The 12,585-nt window shown below is 44.8% G+C and overlaps 1 protein-coding gene across 3 annotated transcripts in view; it reads right to left on the reverse strand.

Moving 5' to 3' along the window:
• The window catches only part of CAMK1D (calcium/calmodulin dependent protein kinase ID), a 230,461-nt gene that overhangs the window by 28,531 nt on the left and 189,345 nt on the right, over window positions 1–12,585 (reverse strand). For all 3 annotated transcript variants that reach the window (XM_055808000.1, XM_055807999.1, XM_055807997.1), the window contains exon 6: window positions 6,433–6,508. In XM_055808000.1, the coding sequence (XP_055663975.1) occupies window positions 6,433–6,508 (76 nt within the window). The remainder of the gene's footprint in view (window positions 1–6,432; window positions 6,509–12,585) is intronic.

The following is a 12,585-nucleotide window of genomic DNA, read 5'->3' on the forward strand; positions in this document are numbered from 1 at the left end:
GCTTTGCAGTAAGGGATGGGAAAGCCCCAGTAAATTAGCCTATCATGCAATTTATGGCTGGAGGGAATTTTGCTGGACTTCAGCAACTGGGCCATCTTCCAAAGTCCATAATAAGCTTTTGTTTAATTCAGAATCAAAATCCCACCAACTTCACTCCCATCTGCTGGGACATTTCTGTGTGAAAAAAATGACCTCACTATCAGAGGTTCTGCTGCTTTTCTTTAGATATGCAGAAATACGAAAATAACCCTTCTGTCTTCAATGTGAAAAAATCCTGCATTGTCCTGGGGGAGCTTCAGGCAGCTATTATTGTCATCATTTTCTTGCAGTTTCACCAAATAACAGCTTTCCAGAATTATTTAGCAATCTTATCACATTAACAACAGATTTTCCCTTCATCTCCTGTTCCCAGTCTTGCCGTAAAAAGAATGGGATGCGGTAAGAAAAACACAGGTGGATGTACAAAAGAAAGGTGTTGCCAGAGGTCACTCCTAGAAGCCATCAGGAGAGCACAAGAGGACTGCCAGGAACATCTCCTCACCAGGCAGAGAAAGCAAACCCCTGCAAGCTCTTGTTACATATTGGGGGTGATACTGAGGGCTAAATAACCCCTTCACATGCTCAGCATATAGCCTGTAACACAAGTGGCACCGGGGTTAGTGTTACAAACAATTTTATAGTGAGATGAGAGCAAAAAATTCAGTAAGCGCTCAAAGACCTGAGATGTATGGTGTGGGAAGTCATCCAAGTGCTATTTATAGGGATAAACACGTCTGTCTTGTTTTGGGAATGGACCCTCATACTGGTTGACACTGGTGCCCTCACAAAACTGTGGACAAGGACGTATTAGCATGGGGAATTAAAAATAAACTAAGAAGCAAGCAATGAGGAACAATCATTTGGGGTTGCCTTCCCAGTGTTTAACTGAGTTATCCAGATCAATCCAACCTACCCACATACATTTTGCCACCACTAATTCTTCTTCCAGTACCGAACAAGCTATTCCTCACTTTCTTGCTTCGGCTCGTGTGTGATGCTGAGCCTACGAGGTGACTGCCCAGCTTTTCCCAGCATATGACTCCAGGATAATGGTGGAAACTTCTTCTAGCATAACATACTTTGTTCTGTCCCTGGTTAATCCTTCCATACAAACATCGTTGATGATTCATGCACATCTACTTGAAAATCAAAAGCAACTCAGCAGCAAAGTGTGAAAGCATTAGCCAAGATTTGTTTCCAGATACTTGTTTATAAATAATGATGACAAACCAGTAATTCTCCTGTCCTACCAGTGAACAGAATCAGAAGGAAATTCAGGGCAAAATCCGTTCAGCCTAGCGTGGAGACACAGGAGGTGTTGTATACCAATAACCAGGGGCTGAGGCATTCTGTGGCCCCAGGTTCTTTTCCAGCTTTGGAAATGGTTTTCTATTTTTTCATAAATTAACTGCATCTTCTTTTTATCAGGTATGCATGTGACCAGTAAATTAGCTCCCCAAGATTTTGTAACCCCTTATGTGACCCAGACAAGTCCAAAATCCAGCTGTGGGCAATCCAGTCAAGTCTCTTGCTCTTCTTATGCTTTATATTTTTAAGATGAATACATTATCAAAACTGCCTTGTGATAAGTAGAAAGCCGAGCTCAACAGTAAGGCTGTTTCAAACTGAGAAATATTGCAACTGGAATAACAGGAAATTTCAGGTTGCTAAAATTAGTTTGTGTGAATAATGACTTCTCATGCAAAACAGGTTTTGATAAAAACTCCGCTGGTGCAGCCTCTGCAATCTGCTTGTCATTAACGAGAAACATTAGAGACTGGCACTGAAACAAAGGTATTCTTTCCTAAGACATCCTTCACCTTGCATTATCAGAGAAACAAATATTTGTCTAGAGTGTAGGTGCCACAGAAACAGTTTGTTCTTCCACTGTCATAAACTGAAGGCTCTCATGTGAGGCTGAGCTTGTGTCTGGAGGCACTCAAACCACTTGTAGTAATAATAGCTCAAAGCATCTTTAATTTATGCCTGGCTTCTGTGTTGGATTCCCCTGAGTTTCCATCTTCTTAAATGACAACAGTCTGTTCCGAGTGGCTGCGAGGATTCGTGGGAGAGGTGGGGAGGTGATGCAGAACAATGTGCTTGGATTGCCCTGTACATAAATACGTCTCCAACTGGTTTGGACATGTGCAAGTAGCTCCAGCTATTCTGACTGTGGAGCTGGAAATAGCATATCCGGGTGGGTGTGGTGATATCTTGGAATTAATAACTCCTGCTAAGGGCCAGGGCAGGATTAACCACCAGCACTGCACCAGGGTGGCTATGTGGCTGGTGTTTGTGGCATCTCAGCACCACGCTGCACTGTGAGCATGCTGGCTCTGCTCTCTCCAGTGGTGTGGCACTGCTGAGGCAGCAAACCTAGATGTTAACCTGTGCCCATCACTGGTGGTATCAGATGTCCCAGCGAGGCTACCTCCTTCCATCTTAGGGAAGGACCCCTCTTCCTCTCTGTCCTTACTGTACCCCTGACATCCACTTTTCTTACGAGGCCACGTCTGCATTTTCTGGCTGTTCCTGTAAGCAAGGATGAGATCCCATTGAAGATTAGGACACATGAGATGTGGGCTGGGTTTCTAAGCTCCCATTGCAGTCAACAGTGATGGAGTCAAAGGATACTGGAGGGTGATGCAAAAGTACCATAAAGTGGATGAAACTGTACTGTGACAACAAGGGTCTGAGTACGGAGCAGGGTGTGATCCTGCAGCCTCAGCACGGGCACCTGGCGCTATTTGACATGATCCATGGTCTCCCGCTTGGCCTCCATCTGCCACTCCAGAAGGAAGGTCTCTGCAGTGCCTTACACTTGCCAAACCCACGTGGCTGTCACAAACACCCAGCATGGCACTAAACATGTAAGTTTAGGCAATGGAATGGTACATCCCAGTGCAACGCCTGCTTCCATCGACCCAGGCTGGGTTGAGGTGCCTGCATGTAGAACCCAGTGCCGCTGGAGAAGCGGTTGAGTGCACAGGACCCCTGTCCCCAGCTGGCAGGTACGCCATGGGGCTACGGGGGGCTGCACAGTCCGGCAGCCACAGCCTGAGACCAAGCGGGACACTGTACATGACCGAAAGCGCACCTCTGTTAGGGTAACTCGGGTAAGCCCTGGGGTGCCGCTGGCTGTTACGGGAGCTGAAGGGCATAGCTCACATGCAGAAATATTCAAGGAGGTGGTTTGATCTCAGACCCAATCCCACCCAAGCGGTGACCGTCTGGCAAACATATTACCACGCTCCTTTTACGGCAACGCGCTGTTGCCATTCATTTTGACTGTACCTAATACAAATCAAGTCCTTATTACATGAAGCACAGAAACCCTGAAAAGGTTTCCTTGTTCTGCAAACAGGAATTCACAGGGACTTGTTCCTATTAAACTGAGTTAAGCCTTCAGGGCTGGGAATTCCCCATAGAGCAAATGGGGAATTTAGATCTGAGGAGCGTGTACGCTTTGTTTGACAAGCCCAGCACATGCCGATTTGGAAAACAGAGCAGGAAACGACTGAGCTGAGCCTTGCAGAGACAGCAGCCTTGCTTAGGAAGGGGGAAGGATTGTGGATGAGACCGAAAGTTCACCCCTATTGGAGATGTGCTCATAAATTGGGTGAGGAGGACACATTACTGAGCATCGTCTCAAGACACGTAAAAGCAACAGGTGAAATAACAGCAGGTCTGCCAGCAAAGAAGACCTTTGGTGCATGAGCCATGGTTGAATAGGACTGAAAACTTGGAGAAAAGAAGAGCCAAGATTATTGCCAGGCGATCAGGGTGCAACAGTTCACAGCCCTCCTGTGGGCTGCCAAATGGACACATATTTTCATGGTGGATATTGACAATAAACTGAACCTAGGCAGCGGTTGAGCCTGGAAGGGAGGAAGTGTACTGCTGTCTTCCGCCTGCATCCTCCTTCTTCTCACTCCCTGAAGCTGGCACTCAGCAAAGTACTACAAAAGCAACTCTGCCTGATTGTTCTGCCATGGCTGGCAGGGACCGAAAATGTCAAAAAACCCAACCCCTAGGCCTTCCATGCTCAGGTTTGCTTGTGGAAAATGGTAAGTTTGGGTCAGCACACACCATCCTCATCTAAAAGGTGTGAAGCAGCCTCCGAGGTATTTTGGCATGTCTGCTGTCTCCCTCACGGCTGCAGCGTGTCCCTCTGGGCTTTGCCACAAGGTCAGAATCAGCACTGTCGATTTTTGTTTTGCTTAGCACAACCTTTTTGCTTTCTGCTATTGATGGTTGCTCCAAGATAAATCCATCCTTCTGCAAAGTTTTGTACTCTGAAAGTTTGCAAATATTCATGTAGATTGGAAAGCCAGTCATGTTTTTTAGGCAGGATTTTGTTTTAAATACTTAAACATACATGTAAATGAATTAAGCCTTCCTATCCTATCTTAAGATAAAAAAGCTATTTTGGGTAGTATATAACTTCTGCTCAAGACTATATGAAAATGTAAAAAATGAACATTGAACAGAGTAGATAATACAGCAATGAGGTTTGTCCTGGCAAAAATCGTTCTACTACACTATCAAAACGTTATTCATGTTGACAAGCCATGAAATGTTTGTGCAAGGAGAAAAGGAACAAAGTCAGAATGCTTCTTTAATGCTGTGCCTCAGCAGAGCTGCTTTTTTCTTCAAGTCTTGTGTAACTGTGACAGTTGTGTAAAAGGGAAAAACAAAAAAAAAACCAAGAAAAAAAACCAAAAAACAACAAAAGAAGGGAAAGCACTGGTAATGCTGGCATGAAAAGACATTTGTTTCTGCAGCAGTCAACAGCTACACAGCAGCTCTGGCTCTCTTGCACAAAAGGAACAGGCTTGTTGTGCTCTGCATGACCACTCTGAGTCAGCCCATGGCAAAAGCCTGACCTCCTCTTGGAGACCCGCATGAATAGCTCCTGCTTCAAAGTCTGCTGGGCTGTGCAGGTGCAACCTACGCAAATGTTATTTGAATGACACGCATGGATGCACAGACCTGAGCCCTGAGCACAGGCCACCCCACCAAGACAGGCCCCTAAGCTAGAGAGTCTTCCTACAGGTTCACAGGCAGCAAGTTCTGCATTTCCTTCTCAATCCAAATATTAACAGTGATTTCACATACTCATGCACGCAGAGCTGAATTCAGCTGATGGTGCCCAGAAATGTTATGGATGCCCTTCTCTAGACAGCACTGATAACCCGTAACAGTACCTGGGTATCCCTGTGACCACAGTGCCCAGGACACTTCTTCAGTTCTTCCAAGTTTTGCTGCTGGCCCAGGAGGAGGCTTACCTATTTCTGTGCTCAAGCACTGAAGGTGCACCCACATCTAAAGTACCGGCTGCCCCGTTCATGGAGACAAGTCTGGGTATAAGAAAAAACTTTTCCCCCATGAGGACAATCAAGCAGTGGAACAGGTTGCCCACAGACTTTGTGCAGTCTCCGCCTTTGGAGGATTTCAAGACTCAACTGGATAAAGCCCTCTGCAACCTAGTCTGACCTCAAGGGAGGACTTCCTGAGGTTCCTGCCAATCTAAATTATCCTACTAAGCCTTTGTGAAGAAGGGTGGCAGGTACTGAATGAGGACAGGAACAAAATCTCCATAAACTTAGGAGTTCTGAGATCTATCCACCACTTTGGAGAATGCACAGAAATCTTGGTTCTGTAGCTTTCTCAAGCAACCAATCCCCACTAATTTGAGCAGCCATTAGCCTCATTAGAGAAGCAAATCTCAGCCAAGAATGTAGAAGCTTAATGGCTCGATAGAAGAGTGACAGAACTGACAGAGCACAAATCAGCTCACCCTTTCCTATGGCACCTGAGGGTTGGATGTGTTGAGGAAAAAGATACCTCATTTTCAGTAAAAATCTCAATACTTTGTATTATGTTTTCATGAGAATAATTCACTGCAGTAATTCACTGCCCTTCTCCCCCATCTCCCTCTGTGCCCTCTCCAGGGAACAAAAAGTGACACCTCGAGAGAGGTGGCCCTTCAGGATATACCTGTGGGCACAATGCTGTGCTCTGTGGACACAGTCAAATTTGTTTCATGTCAAAGCTAATCTGAGCAGGGGACGCAGTAACTTCACTAATTTCACAACCTGGACAAGTCCATACTATTGCACATGGTGTAGTTCAGGTGGGAGCAAGGATTTTGATTTCTAGTTCAGGTGGGAGCAGGGATTTTGGCTTTTGAAGGCTCCTGGTTCATTTCCTACCACTGCTGCCCGAATTTCAGTCTTTATGTAACTGGGGAGGTGTCCAGGGGTTCATGTTATCCTGGGTCACAAGTGTCACAGTTAACTTTTTTGACCCAGATGAAGTGGGTAACTGTGGTGGGAGAGAATGTTGCAGGTCCCAAAGGCGCCTGTGATTGAAAACCCGACAGATACTCACAGGATGTATGCGATGACTCCGATGGACCAGCAGTCCACGGCTTTGCTGTAGGGTTTCTGAGCCAGCACTTCAGGAGCTGCAAATAAAAAGCCAAACAAGCACATGTTACAGGACCAAACATTTGAATGTGGTCGAGAGGTAGGACCCTGAAACCTGAAGCTGCCTGAGACCTTGTTGTTGCCCTCCACATATAGCCCTTGCATCTGCAAACATCCTGAGCTTTTGGAAGCTCATATTCTCACAAAGAGGGATGGCCCCTAAAGTGGAGCAAATTCTCCATTTTCTGACTGCAAGGACAGGAAAAGAAACCAAACAGAGAAAAATGCATGAGAGGCAGAGGGCCATCAAATCCCTGTCAGAGGAACTTTAGGAGACTTGGAGGAAAACGAGGTCGAGCTCTGCACCAGGGCTGAGATGCACGTTTGCCCCAGTAGCCCCACAGCTCCACCATGTCACACTCCCAAACCAGGGGTTTCAAGAGGCAACTCAGAAAGTGTAGCGCGTCAGGGAGGCAATAAGCTGCACCTGCAGGAGGGGAAGAAGATCTGTCACCATAGCTCCCAAGAGCTGCCTTACAAAGCCTTCTGCCTCTGGGAACACAGACACCTCAGAGGGAGAAACGAGAAGTAGCAGAAACTAGACATACACACAAAGGAACTGAGCTTTCTGCCTCCATAGCCTTCTGCCACCATAGCCTGAATTTTGCTAAAAGTGAGAGCCCAGGCATTTACTGAAGCTTTGTGGGTCTGCTTTCCTACCTTACACCAGTGGGAGTGAAAAAAGTGCAGGTGATTTTTGGCAGCCTAAAGTATGTTTTATCTGTTGGGACCTTTCATTGCAAATGCCCAAACCTAAATTTTAAAACGCTGTGACTTTAATCTTTTCATGTAAAGAAGCTTTTGATTATTTGCAAAGCAAAATGTCCACAAAAATCCAAGAAATCACTGATCGTGGCATTCCTAAAGCAGACTTGCCATGCTGGATTTTAAAAAGCACAGTATTTCCTCTGAGTACTTTGGATTTCAAATGCTGCAAAAAAAATCATGAAGAGGCAAGTCCCAGCAAAAATATTTCTTTGGAGTTACACCTTCCTCTGCTAGGAATCTTACCAACGTCAAAGCAGTTAGTTACTTGAAGAACAGTTTAAAAAAATAGTGAAGTGCATAAATGTATTAAAACTTGAGTCTCACATTTATTTGCTACATATGGTGTACTGGTAAGCACCCTTCAAAGAGTTATCTTCTTAAGCTAGACGAGTCAACAAAACTAAGGTCAAAACTGCCAACTAGGAAGGGAACAGGAAGCAATAATGAGAAACAGAAAAGACTTGCTGGTGCTTGGGAATGAGAGTTTATAGAAGGGATTGAAGGGAAGACAGTGCACGAGGCAGGTGAGGGCATCCAGGTTGCATTTCTGCAAGCAGCAGAATGATGGAAGGGGTCAAGTCACACTGGGGACACATTGTAAAAAGGAAAAAAATCCAGGGGAGTGTGTGTAAAAATATAGCTGGCAGCCAGATTATGAAGACTTCTGAGGACTGGGATATGTCCCAATCTGCAGCACAGGATAAATATTACCCCAATCTTCAAGACATCCAGCAAACTGGGACCACTGCATGTATAAGAAATTCAAATGATGGTTCTGTTCATATATTGTTAATCCTAACGCACTATTGCAATGTGTGAATACACCAACACCTATCTGCTACATGCCAAAGGAGGTTTCTTTCCACTGTACCTAGCATGAAGGGCTCCTAACCTGCTTGCAGGTGCTTGGCAGAACTCCTTCCAGGGTATGGGCATACTGTTGTAGTCTATTAAGATAATGGTTAAAATGTTCTTACTACAACAGGGGACAGAGCTGTGGAAATATAAAAGGCATCTACAGCTGGTGCCCAAAATGTAACTCCTTTCCCAATGGCTGAGCCAGGGTCTGTGCGCCAGCTTTGGCGCTAGTCAGTCTGGCAGGGGTGAATTTGAAGGCAAATTTGGGATAAGAGAAAAAAGCACTGGAGAGCCATCCTATTTGGCCTGCCACTGCCTCCCAGATAACCTGGCAAGCTGGGACAGTCTGGCAAATTTTCATTTCTCTTGTATAAACCAGCAGTTCTTCAAAGTTGCTCAAGACAACCTTCCCAGGCAACTCTTCTGTCCCTTAATTTGACTTTCCTTCCTGATTCATTAAAACTTGCCTCAAAGTTCTCCTGTAATAAGAGTTCTTTTTCAAGATGTGCATCAAATAGGGTTTATGAGGCTCAGTTTCCTTCTTTGTTCCATCTCTTGTAACTGAATTTTGAGGCAAAATATGCAGAAGAAGGGAATTAATTTTCCCCTGTCCTGAAGTGATTAGATGTCTTCCAGATCTCCAGTCCTTCCAAATTCCCAATATTTTATTTGCATATCTCTTCTACCTTTGACTGTCTGCTCCTGTTTGCATAATTTTCAAGACTGGTAAATATTATACATCTTATATCCCCCAAAGAAAATATTATGCAAATGGCTGCTGAGCACCACGGATCCTAGTGAGCTCCTGACATTACACAGATAGGCCACATTAACATAACAGAAAACCAATCTGAGATGAGGGGACGTGAACTATTTAATGATTCTCCCTCTTAAAACATCAAACCTGAGCTGAGGCATTTCTCTCTGTTCTAGAGAAGTGAAGAACACTGATAACAGGCAGTTACTGCTGTGGATGGTGGCTGTGAAGCAGGATCAAGCCCAAAGCAAACATGAGGCTATTGCCTTCCCTTTGGTAAACTTTAATGAAGAAAGGCAGGAGGTTTAAATAACTACTTTAAGGCCAAATGGCTGCTTTTGATTTTTGTTCCAAAGAGCAGACATGCAACAGGAAGAGGAGAACATAGCTAGAGCATCATCTGTCTCTGATATATGGGAAAGATGGAAATATTCAACGAGCTGAAAAACAAGTCAGAGGAGGTCTCAGAAATGATGGTAGATCAGTGCCAAGAGGCAAAAGCAGGTGATGCGATGAAAAAATCCAAGACCTGATGGCATTAAAGGATCAACACAGACGGCTGAGGAGACAAAACAGCAGTAAGGCGAAGGGGAAAGTCAAAGTTCCCATTCCTGGCCCTGGGGTACTAGCTGATACCATCTGAGCAAAGGCTGCCAGTATCATACCTCCCACTGTGGGCTCAAATGCTACGCAATGGTCATCCAGCAACAGCGAAGTCAATGAAGCAAACCAGGACCCTTCCTCCGCATTCAGGAACTGCGTTTCAGGCCAAATCAGCATTGCTACCAGCAACATGTGGCAGGTAAAACACTGGGTAATGGTCCCAGGGCCTCATCCCACCTGCAGGTACATGAGGATGTGCTTCTCAGGCCAGATGATCTGCTGTTTTACAGCTAGGGATTTTTTTTCTCTGTTTAGTTATGTTTTGCTTTTAGAAAGAGAAAAAAATTAAAAGGCTCATTTCAAATGGAGGTTTTAAGAGAAGGTACAGAACAGGAACATTTGGAAACCTTCCAGAGCGCTATGCCATTACCCTCGGTGAGCACAGCTATGCTAATAAGCTCCCTAAAGATGCAGTTTCTGGATGCCAAAAACAGCAATCCATGTTCTTGCAAAGAGCTCAAGTGATGGGGATTGCTCTGATACTTAAAGCCTTTAAACAAACTGTACAAGTCATGAGGGTGCCTGTTCTTCATATCAGCCTCGTACTTAAAAGCGATTCTCCTTCACTCCCATGATGGTGCTATTCCCTGCAGATTTTGCTGTCTCTCAAGAACTCGGTCTAATGCTGTTTTCTGTGGTTTACATGGCTTCCCACAAGCTGCACACCAGAAGGAATGAGGCAAATGAACAAAGGGTGATGGCTTTGAAGATCCCCATAGGAGTGACAAAACAGCAGGCTGCCATAAATGTGGGAAGAATAGAAAGATTAAACAGGGTTAAAATACCCAGGGACCTGCTTTTACATTGGGCAGGAACATAGATCAGCTGGCCAAGCAAATTGGCCTGGTGCAAGCCAGGACTAGTAGTTCAGCTGGTAATTACTTCAGTGCCAGTTTCCATCACACAAGCAAAGGAGGGAAATGTGCGTGGGCTGCACAGGTACAAGATAGCCACGAAATCCAAGAGGGAAGGTGGGAAACAGGCAGAGTTTGTAAGGGACACCAAAGGGAGATGGTGTTGCTTAGGGCTCTTGAAGGTACCGCCTCAGGAAGATGGACAGAGAGGAATAACCCTGTCCCACTGAGAAGATGGCTGGATGCACAAAGGGCCAGCCCAAGCCCTCTCCTGAAGCCAAGATGGTGTGAGAGCAGTGTGAGCTCCTCTGCCACCATACGAAGTGTCTTCCTCACAGTGAAAGCAGGCTAAGAGGCATATGAAGCAGCTTCAACACAAGACTAGAGTCCCTCTTCTGCTGACACCTGGGATGAAAACAGTTTCTTTTCCCTCTTTCACACAGTCCTCCAGCATTCATCTTGTTCTGGTTGGCCAAGACTTTGAAGTTTGGGGCTGCTTCTGAAGGACCGTAGGGTTTCAGTGCAACGTTGCTGGGTTCTTGTGCTCCTGTTGTCCCTGTTTCAGGTCGCTGAGTCAGATTTAGATAGCTAGCATGGACCAGAACACAGCTACAACCACGTGCAAGCAGACCCCATTTCAGGATACAGCAATGGAGCTCAGCAATCGCACTGTCGCAAGCTTGCGCCCGAGCAAGCCCTGGTGTGAACAGTTCCCACGCTTTATTTTTACTTTATTACTCATGTTACTGCCTAAACAACTCTTGGGGTTGCTTTTTGCTAATAAGCGTATTCCAGAGGCTTATTGAGTATTTTCAAACCTTTGACTCAAAGGTTACTGAGTAAGACACAACTCAAGATAGAAATCTATTGCTTACTTAAATGCTTTGGTCTTGCACAGAGCTAAGAGAAATGCACGGCTTGGGTATGGTCTGAAATTGCTACTGGATTTCTGGCAGAGCTGGAAGTTGTGAAATGACCTTTCATAAAAGTGCCACAGAAAATAAAAATAGTGAGTGAGGTGGGGTATACAGGGACCAATGGCACAGCCAGGGTCCAGCCCAGTCCCTAGGACAGGGAAATACAAGAAAGTTTTACTTGAAGTTGGGTTGGGACTCAGAGCAAGAATTTGAAACCTCAGTAGGATTAAGATATTAGTCAGCCACAAACACAGTTCATAATTCAGCATTTCTGCAAAAGGAGATCAGATTGCCCAAGATAGGCTTTCTAACATTTTTTTCCAAACTTTTCAATGCTGCTAAGTGTCTTGCAAGTCTTAATTCCCCATCTGCAGAAGTAACCAAAGCTTTTGAGAGAGCAGCTCTCACAGAAAGCCAGTCAGTGAGACCTAATTACCTAACAGCCAAAAATCTCTGTAGAGGAATTTGCTGAGTGACTGGAGTCACCTCCTGGTGAGTGCCCAGATTGACATACCTCAAGGATGACTCATTTTTGGGCAATTTTGAACACCTCCTTCATCAAAATCAAGTTCTTATAAATGCTCTCAAGCTAAGCAGCCCAAATCTATGATGTTTAAAACAATAAACCACTAATGACTTATACAGATCTCACCCATAATCACATAGATCTCTCAGGGTTTTGAAAACACCACTTCTCCAGTTTAGATGATGGGGTGGGATCAGTGCAAGCCAGTCCACACACCTAATTTGCAATGAAATGAGCCACACAAACAGCCTCACCTTACCCAGTTTAGATGGTATCTAAAAGTTGGACATTTAGTCCCAGCTCATCACCTAGAATCCTTCCATAAGAAATTGAGAGAGAGATAAGAATGGTAAGCAGATAAGAAAATGGAGGACTGTTTCCTTAGATGAGGTTGTATTATCATACCCCCTCTTCAGTAAGTAAACATTTAGACTGGCATCTTCACAAAAGTAGCTCAACTAACTGGGTTAAGTTGTCCTGTCATCTTGTCACCATAGGACCAACATCTCTGACAAAACTCCTGAAGGAATAAGATCTCTGAACTGTTGACAGAACTTCCAGAAAGAAACCTGATATTTATTAAGAAATTTAATTATAATTACACCCTCCCTTATTCAATGAATTTTTGAACCATGTAAACAGAAATTTAGGGTCTTGGGTACCACTGTTCTTTGCAGATGAAACTACGAAAAGTTGAGTTAAAAACTGAAAC

The sequence above is a fragment of the Falco peregrinus genome, chromosome 6 (genome assembly GCF_023634155.1).
Source record: "Falco peregrinus isolate bFalPer1 chromosome 6, bFalPer1.pri, whole genome shotgun sequence".
Taxonomy (NCBI): Eukaryota; Metazoa; Chordata; class Aves; order Falconiformes; family Falconidae; genus Falco; species Falco peregrinus.